We start from the raw sequence: 18,794 nt of genomic DNA on the forward strand, positions 1-18,794 counted from the left end.
GCCCTAGATGGGCGTCGTAGATCAGTGATAAGTTCATCATGTGCGGTTATCCTTTGATTCACGGTATCTATAGTTCTTTAGAACATTGCCATCATAGCAGCAACTTCTTCTGTGCTCTGTGCCATTACTGGTCTGGGTGAACTAGATACTGGCGAGCTAAATGGATGGGAACGGACAGGTGTTTGCTGAGCGTTTTGTGCTGGTGCTGATAACTGCCTATTTTTTCTTCTTCAAGTAACTGGTGGGAGAGAGACTAACGCTGGCTGAACATCAACAAGATCCTAGAGTTTACAAAGTCTACTGGAGCGAGTCCAAAAAACTTGGGGGATATCAAGTTTGTCTGAAGCTATGTTTGCAAACTACCTTGCAAAAACAATAGGATCCCTAATCAAAATTTTAGTTGCGTTTCGACTCAACTGATCACTGATTACTGCTAATTTATGCTGACACACTGAACTCAACCCCGTAAACTAAAATGCCTGAACCACATATCTGAATTTGAGATTTCCTATATCGATCCCATACATTGCACATAGCAAGAAAGAGAACAAACACCCCTATGGGGGGAGGGGAGGGTTACTCTGTCCTCGCTTTTGAAATGATCTAGGGTTTCACTATTCAGACAAATGGTATCATACATCCTAGAAATGGGAGAACATCCTGTCTTACTTTTGGAAGGTATTATAGCTCATTATATGCACAAGGTTGGCTCTACTCTAGGGGTTAAAGTCAATGTGACATTACCAAAGAGTTCTTTGGGTCATAACCAATGAAGAACCCAAGAAATAAAAAGAATCAATATAGTCTTTCTTCAAAGTCTGAGAACCTTCAAATCTCAAAAGGTTAAAACACAAGGCCGCCAAAGTAACGTAGGAATAGGTGTAGTGTCACAAAAGTGTACCTGTGCTCCCACCAGTATCTGGGCAACACAGGGACTTTAAGTGCACCAATACATACAATGCAATAAACATATAATTGAAAATAAAAGTCATATCATGGAGTTCGAGTCAAGGTTTCATAAATTCCCTAACAGAGTTGCCAAAAATTGTAACATGCTCAGAGACCCTCGATTTCTTTGATCTAGTCTCACGAGTGTAATGTGAAACATAGATGAGAGTTCAAATTTGACAACTTTATAGAAAACCCATTTTATTACAAAATTATTGCTACAAATGGGCCCTTTTATGATTTCTCATATTGCTACTATTCTTTTGGAAGTTTACCCTTTATTGTCGCTGGTTGGTTGTCTGGAGTTAACATTTTGAACCCCCACCCTAATTTGCTCTTCAAGTTTCTGACATGGTAGTACTAGTACTGCACTGCCCATCTTGTGTTGCTGCTGTTTTGTGAAAAAGGCCTTGAGCAATGTGGCCTGTGATTCTTTTTGTCAGTGTGTGTTCTAGCAAGTCGTAGGGAGCAGCTCCATAACCAGCAAGGTATTCTTCTACAAACACGTACACACAGTTGGTCTGGTTTTGGCAATTATATACGTACACTTACCTGAATTTCGGGTTAGGTAGGGTTTTTTTTTTTTTTAAATTCAAATTTGGAGCAGGAAAGCCAAGCTAGTTGTATAATGAAGGACCTTGGATCTGTTGTGGATCATTTTAGGAAGGCATCTAACGTATGATCTGACATGTTCAATCTACTACTCTCCTAGAGGTGAAGAACAATGTTGTCTAGCCTCAAAAGCTGAAGTTATTAATGTGTTGTGGAGTTTGTAATTTGTTAATGATTAATGAAGTTCCTTACCAATTTCCTCTAATAATAAGTCTAAATGAGAGTGAAACTTGTTAAATATAAATAATTTTCATTTGAATAACATTTAGGATATGATGTGATGTGAAATTTTTTTTTTAAGTAATAAGTTATATATATATATATATGCAAGAGGGTATTTTAGTCATTTTGACTAAACTACTTCATAAAGGTTGTTCTAAATACATTCCATAAATATCTCTCAACGCCTATTTGTACATGCGTGTCTTTTTCCTTCAAAAATACAAGTATTACAATGCATGTTTGAGAAATTTAAGATGTATTTAGACCTCCCCAATTGTTAACAAAATACCTAAGACAAATGGTTGTCAAATAAGTGTTTGTAACTAGTAGAAGATTTTGGTTTATTATTAGGAATTTCATGTTGTTATAGAACTGCACACAAAATAACAAATATTCAATAACTTGAGGTCAACTTTTTTTGTGTGCGGTTCAATTATTTGCCATTGCGGTTGTTAAATCTGCACAATTTCCTCTTCATGTATTGAATAAATTTTCATAAACTTCATTGAAAAAGAGACTGATCCTCAAAAAAAGTTTGGGAGTTTTAAAAAGTATATTGAATTTTTATCTTTTAGATTTCTTTGTATTTTTATATTTTTATATTTTAATCTTATAAATAAATTTTAGTGGTTTTTTTTTTTTTTTAAATTTTGTAGTAATTATAAATGCTTGCAGACTTTATTTTGGTATAAGTAAATAAAAAAAAAATTGGTAACAATATATTATCCATAGAGGAATCAATTTTTAAAGTTTGCCTAGCTTTTGTTTGTTTGTTTGTTTGTTTTGTTTTGTTTTGTTTCTTTTTTTTTTTTGAATAACTTCATCTGTAGATAAGGAAAAACTGATGCATAGAACTGGCCTGAATGTGGTAGTGACATAGGAGTGATGGTGGTTACCTTAACGATGGCATACTTTTAGTATTATTATTTTTTAAACTTCATTCATAGATAAAGAAAATCTAATACATTCTGAACAAGCATTCAAATAAAACTTAATTCGACAACAGCATTCAACAAGTATCATCCAATGAAAATGGCTTCAACACTGAACATTCAACAAGTAATGATCACTGCTGGAAAAATGACTTTTAGCGGCGTTTTAAAAACGCCGCTATATGTATGAAAAACGCCGCTAATTCCTTTAGTGACGCTTATCACCAAACGTCGAGGACGCGGCCGTCGCTATAAGTTTATGACGCTTTAAAAACGTCGTAAAATTAGTATAGGCGGCGTTTTTAAAAACGCCGCTAAATGCGATAAATAATGATAAAATGACGTCATCCAATATTTAGCGACGTTTTTAAAACGCCGTGATAAATTTTTTTATTTTAAAAAAATGTCCGTTGGCACTGTAGTGGCGTTTTGAAAAAACGCCGTTATAGCTCTTTTTTTAAAAAAAAAAATTGTTCTGAATCTGTTATATTTAACTAAAAAACATACCTGTAATAAAGCTGAAAAATAACAATAATATGAATAATTTTTTTTTTTTTTTTTTTTGAGATTGTGCTAGTTTTATTTGATTAAATTAAAAAGAATACCTGTAAGAAAATATTGAATTTGGTTTCTCATTCAATTAATAAAAAAATAACTATAATAAAACTAACATACAAAATATTAACTCCCATTCAAATACCTATAATAAAACAAACAGATAAAATAATAACTCCCATTCAAATAACAAATGAATCATTAATTCAGTTTCATATGTGTAATAGCAACAACGAATCGATAGAGCGACCATAGCTCATTCGTTGTAAGCTACCTTATTACTAACCTATTAACATACAAATAAAATAAAATACATAAAAAAAAGTTCGTGATACCAATACAAGATTTTGATACAACTGGCATACAGAAGCCAATGCAGTGCTCTACCTCTTTAGCCTGTTGTTTCTCCCAGTCCTCTTTAGACAGAATATTTCAATAGTTATCCAAATACAATGGTAAAAGGGTTTTTTTTTCTCCAAATACAAGAAGACTCTACAAATATACATTATGACATAGACTGAATGTATACGAATGGTATGTTAAACTTTGCAAAGCCAATCTTGAATAGCAAGTCTCAGTGCATGGTTGGGAGTGAGATGCAAGTGATCCAGTCTCAAATTGGTCATCGGGGAAGTTTCTCGGCCAATTTCCAACCATCCACGCAGAGCATCTCCTTCGTAGGTGAATCCATCGGCTGCCACCTGAGGAACGTGCATTATCTCCTGAAAGCAAAACCACCAATAATCCGAGTCAGGTACGGTTCTGCAAAAGATTTTCACAAAAATTCACTAGATTAAATAAATCATCTTGCTCGAGAAAAACCACAGGAATGAAGTAAAATTCTGTTCTCTGTCCAAATAGGACCTACAAGGCTATTCCAATTTAGCTACTTCAATCACTTCTGAAGCTTAGTTTGTAGTTCACTTAGGGCATACACCAACTTGAAGATTCTTCATGAGCATTACTGAGGCTAATCAATCCTGCTCACAAGCACAATGCTCCCACTTGAATGAAAAAAAGAAAAACCTTGTAGTGTTCTCTAGAAAGCTAAAAAGCATCACAACACAACAGGTAATGCTACATAGCACCTATTACAATTGATGAGCCTTGGCAAGTATATGAGAAAGCACCCTTTGGCTCGGTATACCGCTGGAAACTTGGGCAACGGAGGGTCTCTCCTGGCATTAGTCTACAAATCCCGAAAACACATAGCTTGCAGTTGAGATTGGAATCAAGAAGGATGTTTTCCGGCTTTAGGTCGCCGTGTACAATCTTTTCAGGTTTGAACGAGTGCAAGAACAAAAGGGCACTTGAAATTTCAGCAATGATTCGTACTCGAACTTTTTAGACAGAATATTTCAAAACCAGACAATGCAATAGTTATCTAAAGTGTACGGTTATGTCACAGAACCTACAGTGCTAAAGGAGAAAGGATAGATAACAAAAGGATAGATCCGTTTCCCAAACTCAGAGATTAGCACATTGTAAGGTACGTTGTTATCTTGAAGGCAAATGCAGGAATCCGAGACAGCATTGGACAAATCTTCCAGAGTATTTCCACCCTCAAAAACAAGACCTCTGACTGGATAATTTAACAGCTCAGAGATTTTCACCCCACCATTCAAAGTAGTTATCTCCCTAATCGGAGCTTTCTCAATTGGAAAGGGCACAGCCAAGTAATAAGCTTGTAGCCATAAAAATCATAGAACTTTCTTTCCTTTACCAACAGAAAAACTAACTAATTATCTATACTATCTATGCTATTATATAAAGTGCACGTGTCAGTTGGTGTGAATGCTTCCTCACACTTTTTTCGTTTTCCAGAAATGCCCACAACTGCCAATGAGTTTGAACACTGCCATGTGAAGAATCAAACTGACTGAAATATTTCGATTTCCACAAACATGAACGGTTTTACAGACCTTTGCACAACATTGCGTGTGCACCTGCTGCTTGTAAGAGATATGATGACAGAATTGTTATAATCAATTTGAGGGATACGAAAAAGGGGATATTATATGAACCTGGAAATGAAGGTGGTTGATTGTAGCAAATGCACCCAAGTTGTTGTAACCCAATCTGAAGTACGGGTTTCCAGCTTCTGCTTCCATGTAAAGAGCAAGCAAGAAACTCACCCTGTCGATCCTCTGAGGCAGGCATTCAAGAATCCAAGGGATCAAAAGTACATGACCATACTCAATAGGACTAACCTGTTGACGCATAATTAAAATAAACCAGCTTAGCTAAAACTTCTTCTATACACAATCTTAACATGAAGAGCAAGTAAAGCAGACATACATTGATGGCCACGACACTTGGAGAATTCTCAACATCGATGGGTGCATTTGGGAAGAACTGGGTTTCATTGTCTTCATCACTTGCTTCAAACTGGAAAAGCACCTCTTCCTGTCCAACTTTAGTGAAGTTGAATTTGTTCCCATCAAAGGGCTGCAGGACCTTATCAACACGAAACTCAGTTGGCCTCTTCTTAAGGTGTCTGCCCTCATTCAGCTGTGCAATGAATCCATACTCTCCCGGGATTACCTGAAAAATCATCATCTATTCTATTATATAAAACACAACTCATAAAAGTTTTGAAGGATTATTACACTTTCTTTCTTTTTTTTTCTTTCTTTCTTTTCAAAAATGTCCATGTTGTTAACTAATCTAGTAAATAACTGTCAATACTTTTCAAATTCAACCCATATTTCCCATTCATCAAATCACCAAAAAAATTAGATCTAAAATTGAAAGCCCATTGCGTATGCACGCATAGCTAGTAATCATACAAGTCCAGATGAACCATATTGAGCAAAGTACTCAACTAAGCATAATTTAGACTGAAAAATTTAGCTATAAACTATCAAAATGAAGAGAAAGAAAATGGCAAAGACCTTGGTTTCGCAAGCGGTGACATCATAGCGAAAGAGCCCTCTCTGCATACGATCCTCCCACTACCATCAAATGGTAACGATATCAGCTGATTATGATGATTGGTACATACAAAATTTGAAGCTAAAACTTTTACAATTTACCTTCCCAAGAAGAAGAGAATCCAAGAAAGCAATGGAAGGCTCTATGTAGTCGAGAGCAATTAGACCCTTTTCACCGACAATCTTGTTCACCCTCTTGAAAGCATACAGAGGTAGCTTTGCTCCTAATTGCATGAACATTATGACCAATTTACCTGAATTTGGGCCTACCCTCCTAGGAAAGAACATCAAAAACCATATCATTTAAAAGGGCCAGTGTTGTCACATTTCGATTTCTTTTACATCAGTGTACTCTAATACAAGCCATTCATGAAAAACATTAGTTACAGCATGCACAATAGGATAATTTTTCAAAAAGCTTTGGAACAGGAGAAAAAATAACAAGGAGAAACATGGAATTGAAAGTAAAAACAGAGAATTAAATGAGGAATGAAAAGCAACATGACAATGATTCAAGTAGTGGACATGTGTGTATTTTGGGAGATAATAAAGATATATATATATATATATGCACGCGCACGTGTGAAATTATTTACTGAGCCTGAAATCCTTTGAAGCCACTGTTGTCCAAAATTGCATACAACAGTTAACGTGATTTGTGAGACATTTTACATACCCTTGTCAAGCTCTCAAACTACTGTTCTCTTTCCAGGAAGACTGTCAGAGTCTTCATAATAGGTTATGTACTTTACCCTAGGTGACCTTGACATGTTGGGGATTACATCTGCTTCATAATGATGTTCAACATTTAGGTGCACTTGTACATCTGACCCATCATGCTCGGACTGAAATTATTAACATAGCAAAGAATCAAAGAAAAGAATATATCTTTCAATTAAGAAACTGAGTAACATAGAAATGATAGAGACCCACAATTCAAATCCTCAAATGCACCCATAATAACGTGAGAAGGGAGTTGGGTCTTCTATGGTTGAGTTTGAGGCAAATCAAAAGTTGACACATAACATGCCATGTCATTATGAGTCAAACTAGGGGAGGCTTTTTAGGGGTCACAAACATATTTTCCTTAGTAACATGTTTTGGCATAAGGCATCAGCTACTCATTGTCTTCAGTAGTGAAGATGCAACATGAGACATCAATTCCAACCCCTTATTTTCAAATATATGACCAATGAGAGGACAGAATATGCATAATTGTTGAACAATGCCAGAACAAAGTTTAAAATAATCCATCAAATAGAAAAAGAGGTGCATTTTAGAAGGAAATACAGATGAAGTTAAGAAAAATTGATCATTCAAACAACCATATTTGTGCAGTTCAGTCCTGACAAAATGCAGAAAGCAGGCACAGAAAACTACAATTTCATTGAAGTGACTTCAACTATTTCTGTCATATACAAAGAAATTCCTTTTCTTATAGAGAATGGAGCCTTACGCAAAGGTTAGAACTAGGGCTAAATGATGCCCTGTGGAATTACAAGCCTTAGATCATTTAATTAGCTGAGCAAATAGTGGGACAAAATAAAAGACTTATTTATATAATTCATGCTAAGGTTCAATAATCTGAAACAAAATTGACTACCAAAGAATTAATTGATTTGAAAAATGTGCCTGAGATGAAGAGCCTAATATCATAGATCAAGAGCACATAAGTGAATCAACTTAATATAAATAATCAGTGAATCAACTTAATATAAATAAAAATTCCAAGAGTCAGAGCCATATGTAATCTAATGTTGAAACATCAAAGCTGACTATTTTGCCCCCAATTTACAAAAACAACAAAGCTGACTATTATTTTTTCAATGCACAAAGCTGACTTTTATGTAATGAGAGCTTTTAAATAATTTCATAGATTTAATCTCAACCAATTAAAGCAAAACAAACACGAGCATGTAACTATTTCCCATAGTAAACAAACAAATGCAATTAATCTCACATTTCCAACCTAATACCACCATATTAGTAATCCCATCACTCAATCCCACCGAACTCATAATCATAGTGAACCTAATCCAGATATCAAACACAGCCAAAACATTATCGATCAATGTATCAGAAATGTAGGACTGTGCCCCAGGAAAAGTGGGACGAAAGTTGAACTGCATTAAGGCATTGGATTCAAGGCAGATGACAACATTGGTTCACTTTTTATTTAAAATTTCAGGGGGGAAAAAAATTCCAAGAGTCAGAGCCATATGTAATTACATTAATTTCACCCTTCTGTCTTCTATATTTTAATATTTATTTTCACTTTTGAAGACCTAAGACTAAATGGTGACATCTAGTGAGAAAATAATACTCATGACAAAAGTTAACAACAAGAATTGACTTCAGAAAAAAAGGAAGGAAAAAGAAAAAAATAATAATCAGAGATTGGGAAAATAAATACATTATTCTGGTTCCACTTACCCAATTGACACCAATTCATTCAATCTCTGAAGATCCACAGATTTCTTGAGGGGTGTCATTCCATAACGCTTTTGCTCCCTGCAATCTTTGACACATAAAAAAGCATACCAAAGAGGATAGAAGTTGATTCAATATTAGATTAGAATGAAACTCACATGATATCAACAAAATAGCAAATTGATAATCAAAACAAAATACGAAGAAAAAGCGATTGCCGATGAAAATTAACAATATAAATGGAACCAGCGTCAGAGCCAAGAGAGAAATCGATAGCTCGTTGGTGCAGATGGCGATGGCGGTGGAGCTTCGAAATAGAGAGAGAGAGAGAAATCGAAATCGCTCTGAGATGAAATCAAAGATAAATCTCAGAGAGAGAGATCTAGAGATAGAATTGAAATCACGGTGGCAGTGCAAACCGATCTGAATCGAAATCACGGTGGCAGTGCAGACTGATCTAAAATCGGTGAATCTGTGAGATTTGAATCGGTGAATTTGTGAAATCGGTGAATCGGTGAATCTCGCTACCTCGCCGGTGCAGATGGTGGTGGTGGTGGAGCTTCGAAGTCGGTGAATCTGTGAGATTTGAAGGTGAGATTCAAAATAAGGGTTTTTAGAGAGGGTTGAGAGAGAGGCGATGTGAGGATTCAATGTTGGTTTATGTCTGAAGGCCTAAGGGCTTACAAAAGCTTTATTCTCAGATTTAAAATAGGCACGTGTGGCCTACCGCATTTGGAGGCGTTTTTAAACGCCTTCAATTACAAAACTGTGTCGTTTTAATTAAAAAAATATGCGACGTTTTTAAAACGTCGTTAAATATTAATAAAAATGACGTTTTAAAAAACGTCGCTAAAAAAACGCCGCAAAAACCCTTATTTCTTGTAGTGGATCCATGAAAATGGATTCGTTAACAAGTACAGTCGAACTAGACTTGATCAAGCATGTGAAAGCAAGACAACATTGCTTACATGCCAAAAAAAAAAAGGGTAAATTACACTTTGCCCCCTAAAGTTTTACCCGTTTTCCATTTTGACCCTTAAAGTTTGATTTTTTTCACTTTGACCCTTCCTGTTTGCAATCATTCTCATTTTACTCCTAGACTAACTTCCATCCAAAAAACTCACATGCTTGGTTAGAGTTTTCCAAAAACTCTTTTCAGAAAATTCTACTTTCTTGTTTTTCGTTTTTTTTTATTTTTATTGAATTTTTTTAATATTTTAAGCAATTTTTTTTACTTTTTAGACATGCCTAACATAAATATACCTAAAAAGTAAAAAATTTGTGAAAGAAACCTTTTAAAAATTTACTAAATACCAAAAATACAAAAAAAAATACGAGAATTCTATACATATTTTGTATTTTTATGTATTTATTAATTTTTTAAAATATTTTTTCACAATTTTTTTACTTTTTAGATACATCTAAAGTAAGGTGCATCTAAAAAAGTAAAAAAAAAAATGTTTAAAATTTTAAAAATATTCACTAAAAACAAAAAAAAAACACGAAAACTAAAAAACTCAATTTTTAAAAAACTTAATCCAAAAAACTCAAACCAAACACACTATAGAATTTGCCACATCACTAATACATCAACTCCATACGTGATGTAAAAAATTTACTAAAGATGCAAAAAATGAAAAATAGAAAACAAAAAAAAATTGAATTTTTTTTTTAGTCTTTATTGAATTTTTTTTTTCAAATTTATTCATAAATATTATTGCATCGTAGATGCATCTAGCTTAGATGCACCTAAAAAAAATAAAAATAAGTTTAACTAAAAAAAAAAAAAGTTCACTAAAGATGAAAAAAATAGAAAACTTTTTATTTCAAAATTGACAATACAGATGTTTGAGTCGGTATATTTTCTTTTCTTTTTTTTTCCCTTTAGTAAACTTTTTCTATTTTTAGTTTAATTTGTTTTTATTTTTTTAGGTGCGTCTAATCTAGATGCATCTATAATATAATAATGTTTATGAATAAATTTGAAAAAAATGACTCACTAAAGACTAAAAAAAATTCAATTTTTTTGTTTTTTATTTTTTATTTTTTTGCATCTTTAGTGAATTTTTACATCACATATGGAGCTGATATGTTGGTGATGTGGCATATTCTGTTAGTTTTATGAATGGAAGTTAGTCTAGAAGTAAAGTGGAAAGTATTGCAAATATAACAGGTCAAAGTGAGAATGATTGAAAAAATGAAGGGCCAAAGTGAGAAAAATTAAACTTAAAGAGCCAAAATGGTAAGGATTGTAAACATCAAGGGCCAAAGTAAAAAAAATTAAACTTAAACAGCCAAAGTGAGAAATGAGTGAAACTTTAAGTGGGCAAAGTATAATTTATCCAAAAAAAATAAGGATCAATTACATTTTATCTACTTATAATTTAGTCCAAAAACAATTTACCCTTTTCTAGTTTGGAAATGTATATATAACCTTCTTGCTGTAACAGAATCTATATAGGCATGGTTTGGGAAATGGGTTGATTTTTTTACTTTTTGATTTTTTTGGCTATTTTAGCCTGGGACTAAAAAGTTTGAGTTGAGAAGTGTTTTTGACTTTTTTTTTTTTTTTTTGAGAAATAAAGAATGTAATGATTATAGGTTGAATATGATATTTTTTGTTTTATTAAGATTAAAAAACCTATTTTATTTTTTCTGATTATTTTAGCCCCAAACCCACTCCCCAAGCAATGGCAACGCATGTTGCACATCCTTGGGTAAGACGCTTGATGACATTGGTAGGATAAAATTTGAAGGGTAAATTACACTGACACCCCCTGAGATTTATATTTATTATAGTTCCCTCCTTTACCTTTTGAAAATTACATCTCTCCCCTGAGATTTAAAGTTTCATTACAGATTCTCCTTCTCAACAATTTAATTTTTTTAAATACCAATTTTGCCCTCACTAGGTAAATCACATGGACACCCCTCATATTTTAAAAATTACAATCCCCTCCCTAAGGTTTAAAGTGACATTACCAATTGCCCCCTTAGTTAGTATTAGTTGGAAAAAAATTCATTGAAAAAAAAAATTAGTTGGAAAAAAAATTAATTGAAAAAAAAATTTGTTAGTAAAATTTTTAAATTTCTGTTTAAAAATTAACGTAAGCTCATTTTTTGAATTTGCGTTTTTTTCTCAAATTGACAAACTGAGACAACCATTTATAAACAAAAAAAATTATCAAACAAGTTTTATGACAGTTTTTTAAATTTTTGTAAATACAAGTTGAAAATTGAAAACTGAAAACGAAATTGTTTCTAAACAGGCTTCAGATGGTAAAGATGTCGTAAAATTAACAAATATTTAAATAAGTTACCAATTTAAGAAATGACTTATCAAAAGATTCTTAGGCTATGTATGGTTAGATTTTTAGAAATATTTTTTAAACATTAAAAATTAATTTGGTTAAGAAATAAAAAATAAAAAATAATTATCATTTTTATATAATTTTTATCTTTCGAGTGGTTAGAAATAATTTTTTACAAATTAAATTGAAACAGTCATACGTATGTATATAACCTACCCAAAAGTTAAAATGATAATTATTTTTTACCCTTAAATGATAATTATTTTTTATTTTTTATTTCTTAACCAAATTAATTTTTAATTTTTTTTAAAAAAAAATTCTAAAAATCAAACCATATATAACCTAAAAATCTTTTGATAAGTCATTTCTTATGTTGGTAACTTATTTAATTATTTGTTAACTTTATGACATTTTTACCATCTGAGGCTTGTTTGGTAACCATTTCGTTTTCAATTTTCAATTTATATTTACAAAAATTTTAAAAACTGTCATAAAAACTTGTTTAATAATTTTTTTAAGTTTATAAATGGTTGTCTCAGTTTGTAAATTTAAGGAAAAAACGTAAACTCAAAAAATGAGTTTACGTTAGTTTTTAAACAAAAATTTAAAAATTTTACTAACAAAAATTTTTTTCATTAATTTTTTTTTTCAAATAAATTTTTTTCCAATTAATTTTTTTTTCAATTAATTTTTTTTTCCAACTAATACTAACTGAGGGGACAATTGGTAATGTTACTTTAAATCTTGGAGAGAGGATTGTAATTTCTAAAATGTGGGAGGTGTCAATGTAATTTACTCAATGAGGGCAAAATTGGTATTTAAAAAAATTAAATTGTTGAAGAGGGAAATATGTAATAAAACTTTAAACCTTAGGGGAGAGATGTAATTTTCAAAAAGTGAGGGGAAAACTGTAATAAATATAAATCTCAGGGGGTGTCAGTGTAATTTACCCAAATTTGAAAATAAAATTACCATAATGCCCTTATTTGTATTCAATATAATCTTCTTTTACAAATCATGTCCATCTTACTGTGTAGAGCCCAATCCAACACCACCAATGAGGCAATTGATGGTCAGATACACAAGCAGTGACCACCAACATCACTCTCTCTCTCTCTCTTACGACAACCCTAAACTGAAAATAACACACAGAAAATATGTATTTATTGGTAGAGTGCTATTGGGTGAAAATGAGAGGGAGGGGGAGAGGGAGTTTGGATCTCTGTTAAAGGAATCCCTGGTTGATGTAGAGAGAAAGAGAGCTATTGGGTTTGAGTTTTTTTGGGTGCACCATGGGAGAGGTGGTGCTCTGTGGGTGTTCCTATAGAGTTGAGTTGACAATTAGAATGTACAAACTATGGTGGATCAAAAACAAGTTTCCTGTAATAATTTCAACAACCGCGCTGCATACTCCCAGTGGGGGTCGCGCCCCCAGTGACGTGGCGCGCCCCCACTGGCTGAAAACTTTAAAAAAAAAAAAAAAAAAAAAAAAAAAACAGTTTTTTTTTTTTGGACCAATCCGGGGCCGACACCTCACTGGGGGTCGACCCCCAGTGGGGGGGTAGGAAGCATTAATCTAATTTCAAAATGACAAGTACTTGATTAAATTATTATATATCAACTATATATACAATATTGGCCACAGTATATATTTGGAGCACCACATTTTCAAGACCTCCATACATTGTACTAGTTTTTGTTATTAAGGAGATGGCTTCTCTCCAGTCTACATAGTAGACTGAAGCGTATTTTTGGACTTATGGACTCACTATGAGTCCCGTTTCGATAATTTGAATCATCCTAAGAAGCACGGGTGCGGGTACGAGTACGGTACGGATACGAGTGTGGGTACACCGATAAGGCAAAACTCCAAAAAAGTAGGATACGGGTACGGCTGCGGTACGCCGATATTTTTTTATTTTTTTTATTTTTTATAATTTTGGTTAAAAGATCCAACCTACAAATTGAAATTAAATATCAAAACTAAAAAGAGAACTATAAAACTAAAAGACAAATATTAGTATATTTCAATTCAACATAACCAACACCAATTCAGTCCATAATCCAAGCAAAGGAAAAACAACCAACACCAAAAGAAAAACAAGGCCAATTCAGTCCATAACACAAGCAAAGGAAAACAAACAAAAGAAAGCCCTATATATCTAAACTTGACACTTCAAAGTTCACTTCCATCAACTTCATCATTGAATAAAATAGCTTCCATCTCTGGCTCATCAAGTGAAAGATTTGCAATTTCAAGGAAACCAGAACCCTCTAATGAATCAAATGCATCTCCCCCAACATCCCATAACTTGGTCTCTCCTTTTGTGTATAGTTGACTCCTCCTTGATAAGAGGCGAATATTGGAGTGCACAAAAATCAAATCCTTGCACCGTTGTGGTGTCATTTTATTCCTCTTCATAGAGTGAATAAAAGAGTAGGTGCTACAATTCCTTTCACAACATGATGAGGAACATGGTTGGCTAAGTAATTTCACTGCCAAGGATTGGAGCATAGGTGCAGAAGAGCCATGTGCCAACCACCAAACCATTGGTTCCATTACCTCTCTATCACATATTGAGTCAGAGTCACTAAAACTTTCTAAACAACCTGAAAACTTCGCATACTCTGTATTGACAACTCTTCTCTCATCTGAATCAAGAAAGTATCTCTTTAAACACTTGATTCTCATCTTAGAAATTTCAACATCTTTGTGAGGAGGAACACGAATGGGATTTTCATGAAGCCACATCCCACTATAATACCTAGATTTCATAATTAGAAAAAAATAATAAGTAAATTATGCAATGAAAAAAAATTAAAGTATAAACTATGAATCTAATGTGAATTATACCTTGGATTCAAGGAATGAGCAATGCAATGAAGAGGTGTGCTACTTTTTGTCCACCCTTCCACTAATATTTGATGCACTACAGAGTAAAAGGACGACTCTTCATTTTCTGACTTCCCTTCACGCCTATAGATGGATGCCTTCACCCGTTCAATCATTGAATCCCACATCTCATAAACCAAATGTAGACATGGCTTATTGGTGTCACAAAATCTAAGCATCTCATAAATAAGCAATGTGAATGAGAGTATATATTCAATCTTATCCCATCAAACATCATTCAACAACTTTTCTTTTACAACAGCTGCTTTCCCAACATCATCTTCCTTGTAAGAAGCCCATTTGTCACTTATCACCATTGTTTGGAGACCATGATATATAAGTTTAAGCCTTTTTAGCATAACAATTGCAGATGCAAAGCGTGTATCTGCAACAGAAAGTAGCTTCAAAGGTACAAACTCATTAAAAATAACTAATCTCATAGAATGATTCATGATGAAATTTTTCACAAACACTACATCATCAATTACAGTAGTGATCCAATGGCATTCATCATAAGCATATGCAGCAACTCCAATTTCCTTCGCAGCACAAATGTTCTTAAGAGCAAGATTAAGAGTGTGCACTACACAAGGTGTCCAAAAGATCTTCGGATAATTACCTTGAATAATTGGTCCAGCTGCACTACAAACAGGAGCATTGTCAGTAATTACCTGAATTACATTATTAGGACCCACTTTATCAATCACTTCACTAATTAATTTGGCAATATGATACTTGTCCTTGGTCTCACCCTCACAATTAATAGCTTTTATAAACATAGCTCCACCATTACATGCTGCCATAAAATTAATGAGAGGCCTCCTTTGTGCATCAGTCCATCCATCAGATACTATACTCAACCCCTTCTCATCCCATGACTTTTTAGTTAGTTCCAATAACCTTTCAATATTCTTTCTTTTTGAAGTAAGGTAGTCCTCAACAAATTATATCCAGGAGGGATATACCTAACAATTTGATTCTCTGCAGCATATTGAAAAGCATCCACAAAGTATGGATTCCTAGCCAAATGGAAAGGCAAACCGGCTGAATAGAACATACGAGCAATTAAAGAATGTAAATGTTTTCTAGCACTTTGATTGAATGCCTTATCTAAAGGACTACTCCCAATTGCCTTTCTCTTTCTTGGTGCATAACCTTCCATTCTAAATGTTCTAACATCTTCTACACCGCCGTGGCTAGCACTAATTTGAAAAGATGGAGGTGGTAAAGGAACATTTTTTAGCTTTGCCATCTTTTTCCGGTTCTCAGCTTCTTGATCTACCTTTCGAATTTCAGAAAGAAGATCACTCTTGTTCTTCACAATTGCACACACTCTAATTCCATGGCCAGTAAGTAGCAACAAATGGGCTCTAACTCTAGAATATGACCATTGGTACTCAATGTTACAAAAATTACACTTAAATTTTGTATTACCACTTCCTCATTCTCCCCTTTTAACTAATTTTGTAACACAGCCCCAAAGAGGAGCATTTTCATCACCAAATTGATCAATGGAAGAAGCAGAAGCACTTGCAGCAGATGAACCTAAACTGCTTGATGAACTCATTTTCTTATAAGCATAAAAAATAATATTTTTGATTATTAAAAATAATATTTGTGATTATTAACATTCTGTTGAGGAATAACTTTGTTTTAAACTTCTAATTAATTTTTTTGATTAACATTCTTCTGTTGAGGGATAATTTTGTTCTAATTAATTTTTTGATTATTAACATTATGTAAGTATGATTGATTATTAATTTTTGTGTTCTAATTTATTAAATTTTTTGATCTAATTTTTTTTTTTTTGGTTCTAAATATGATAGAATAACTTGGTTCTATACCTCTCTATTTTTTTTTTTTTTTTGTTCTACATCAAATTATACCTCTCTGAAGAAGAAACAAGAAACAAGAAAAAAAACAAAAAAAATAAAGACGAAGAGATTTTGACCAGGGGAAAAAATTGAAGGGACAAAAACAAAGTTATTCAAGGGAAAAAAATTATGACCCAGTTATGCAACAAATTCTAACCAGTTATTCAGGGACAAAAACAAGTTGTGCAACAAGGGACAAAAAAAACAAAATCATACCAGTTGCTTGGTTGCTAGGTATGGCTGATATGCAGGGGACGAAAATAGATGCTTGTTGATCTCTGTAAAAAAAAAAATGAGATGAAGAAGAAGAAACGAAGAAAATGAGAGAAGACGAGGGTGGAAGATGAAACAAAGAAGAAGAAGGCAAAGAAGAAGATGAAGACGAAGAAGAAGAGGAAGAAGACTCACCGGAACTCCTTGAGTCGCCATCGCCGGAAGGGAATGGCTGGATTGCCGTCGCCTTTTTGCTTCTATGTCTCCTTTTGGTGCTGTGTTGCTCAACTGATGAGATTAGGGCAAAAGTAATGAGATTAGGGCAAAACAAACTTCATTCATATATATCATTATTTTTTTTTTTAATTTTTCTTAATATTGCTTCGGTACCCCTCAATTCTCCAGAAAATTTGATTTTTGCCCCCGACGTACCCGAAACGCACCAAAGGCATACCCATGCCGTACCCAAGCTGCACCCGACTGAACTAGACGTACCCGACTACTTTTTGCCGTACTCGATACGCGTGCAGCCGTACCGGTATGCGTATCCGCACCCAGTAAGTACCCGGTACGTGCACGACACTATTTTTGGAGTACCCATGCTTCATAGGAATCATCTAATGTGTAGAACTTATCGAATACTTTGGGTTGTTTTGAGAAGATGGTTAAAAGCTAACTTTTTAACTTTTTTGACCTTTTTCATTGTTTTATGTGAGAGATAATGTAACTCAAAATGGGTTAAAAGTTGGCTTTTAACTTTTTATCCATGTTGTCAAAACAACCATTTATATTTACAAAAAATTACATTGATCGGATATTAGTAGCCCCTTGATCGGAACACATTTTTATTAATAATTTATTTTTAAAATCACATTTACTATTGACAAAAATGTATTCCGATCAAGGGGCTACCAATATTCAATCAACGTAATTTTTGCAAGTATAAAATATTCTACGAGTTCTACGTATTAAACGATTCAGATCATCGAAACATAACCCGTGATGTACGCCACAGGCTCAATTGTACACTCTAATCTCCCAATAGTACACTCCAGTCCACTATGTGGACTGAATAGAAGCTCCTCCCCTATAACCAAAGTAGTTGTATTAGCCACTATATAAATCAGAGTAGCTAACTACTGCCATGAGAAGAAGAAGAAAAAGGAAAGAAAAAGAAAGGAAAACAAGAGGTGGTGGTTGCTAGATTTGAAGGTGGCTGGTGGTGCCCATGAGGTAGGAGTAGTGGGAAAGAGAAAGTGAAGAACTAAAAGAAGTATATAAAAAGAAAGAAATCGTAGAGAGAGAGAGTGAGAGAGAATCGGGTAGAGAGAGTTTGGTTCCAAAGTATTATAGCTTAGAGAAGAAAATTAGAGAAAACATTAAGGGTAATATAGACATCTCGTAAAAATTATTAACAAAGTTAAACATTGCATTTCACTCCAAATTACAAAGGGAGTTACATGTACATTTCTAAAGTATAAGGGGGTAAAATCAGCGGTAAAGCCAAGAAATTAAATCAGAGGGGGCACTTATTAATTATAATATTAAATTTTTTTATAAAAATATTTAACATAAATTTTCACCATTAACTTCAAGAAAGATAAAAAAAAAAAAATAATCAATGTGTTTGATTTTGTTTTCTGAATTTAGTTTTCTAAAAACTAAGTTTTTTATTTTTCGTATTTTTTTGGTTTTAGTGAATATTTTTTAAATTTTAAACAATTTTTTTACTTTTTTAAATGCACATTACTTAGATATATATCCAAATAGTAAAATATTTGTGAAAAAATATTTAAAAAAATTAATAAATACACAAAAATACGAAAAATGTACTGAATTTTCATATTATTTTTATATTTTTTGGTATTTAG

General features: G+C 33.2%; 2 protein-coding genes and 1 long non-coding RNA gene across 4 annotated transcripts; all 3 read right to left on the reverse strand.

The window, feature by feature from the left end:
* Positions 1 to 5,239: 5,239 nt before the first annotated feature.
* LOC145801862 (GDP-L-galactose phosphorylase 2-like) lies at positions 5,240 to 6,294 on the reverse strand. Of its 2 annotated transcripts, none has more exons than XM_082893624.1 (3): positions 6,164 to 6,294; positions 5,568 to 5,813; positions 5,240 to 5,479 (listed from the first exon to the last, which is right to left on the reverse strand). In XM_082893624.1, exons 1-3 carry the CDS (start codon positions 6,209 to 6,211, stop codon positions 5,255 to 5,257), a joined length of 519 nt encoding a protein of 172 aa, XP_082749750.1. In that variant the 5' UTR covers positions 6,212 to 6,294; the 3' UTR covers positions 5,240 to 5,254. The 2 variants fall into 2 exon arrangements, with proteins under 2 accessions (XP_082749750.1, XP_082749749.1); XM_082893623.1 differs by having other exon boundaries at positions 5,568 to 5,828; positions 6,164 to 6,268.
* Positions 6,295 to 6,310: 16 nt separating this feature from the next.
* LOC145801863 (uncharacterized) lies at positions 6,311 to 7,472 on the reverse strand. Its single transcript, XR_014343590.1, has 3 exons — positions 7,136 to 7,472; positions 6,879 to 7,047; positions 6,311 to 6,476 (listed from the first exon to the last, which is right to left on the reverse strand). It is a non-coding gene; the product is annotated as an uncharacterized LOC145801863 (long non-coding RNA).
* A 7,591-nt stretch (positions 7,473 to 15,063) lies between these two features.
* LOC145802164 (uncharacterized) lies at positions 15,064 to 15,639 on the reverse strand. The gene has a single exon (XM_082894831.1). The coding sequence runs from the start codon at positions 15,637 to 15,639 to the stop codon at positions 15,064 to 15,066; it is 576 nt and encodes a 191-aa protein (XP_082750957.1).
* Between the last annotated feature and the right edge of the window lie 3,155 nt (positions 15,640 to 18,794).

This window comes from Camellia sinensis, chromosome 11 (genome assembly GCF_055761805.1).
Source record: "Camellia sinensis isolate YWXY chromosome 11, ASM5576180v1, whole genome shotgun sequence".
NCBI classification, from domain to species: Eukaryota; Viridiplantae; Streptophyta; class Magnoliopsida; order Ericales; family Theaceae; genus Camellia; species Camellia sinensis.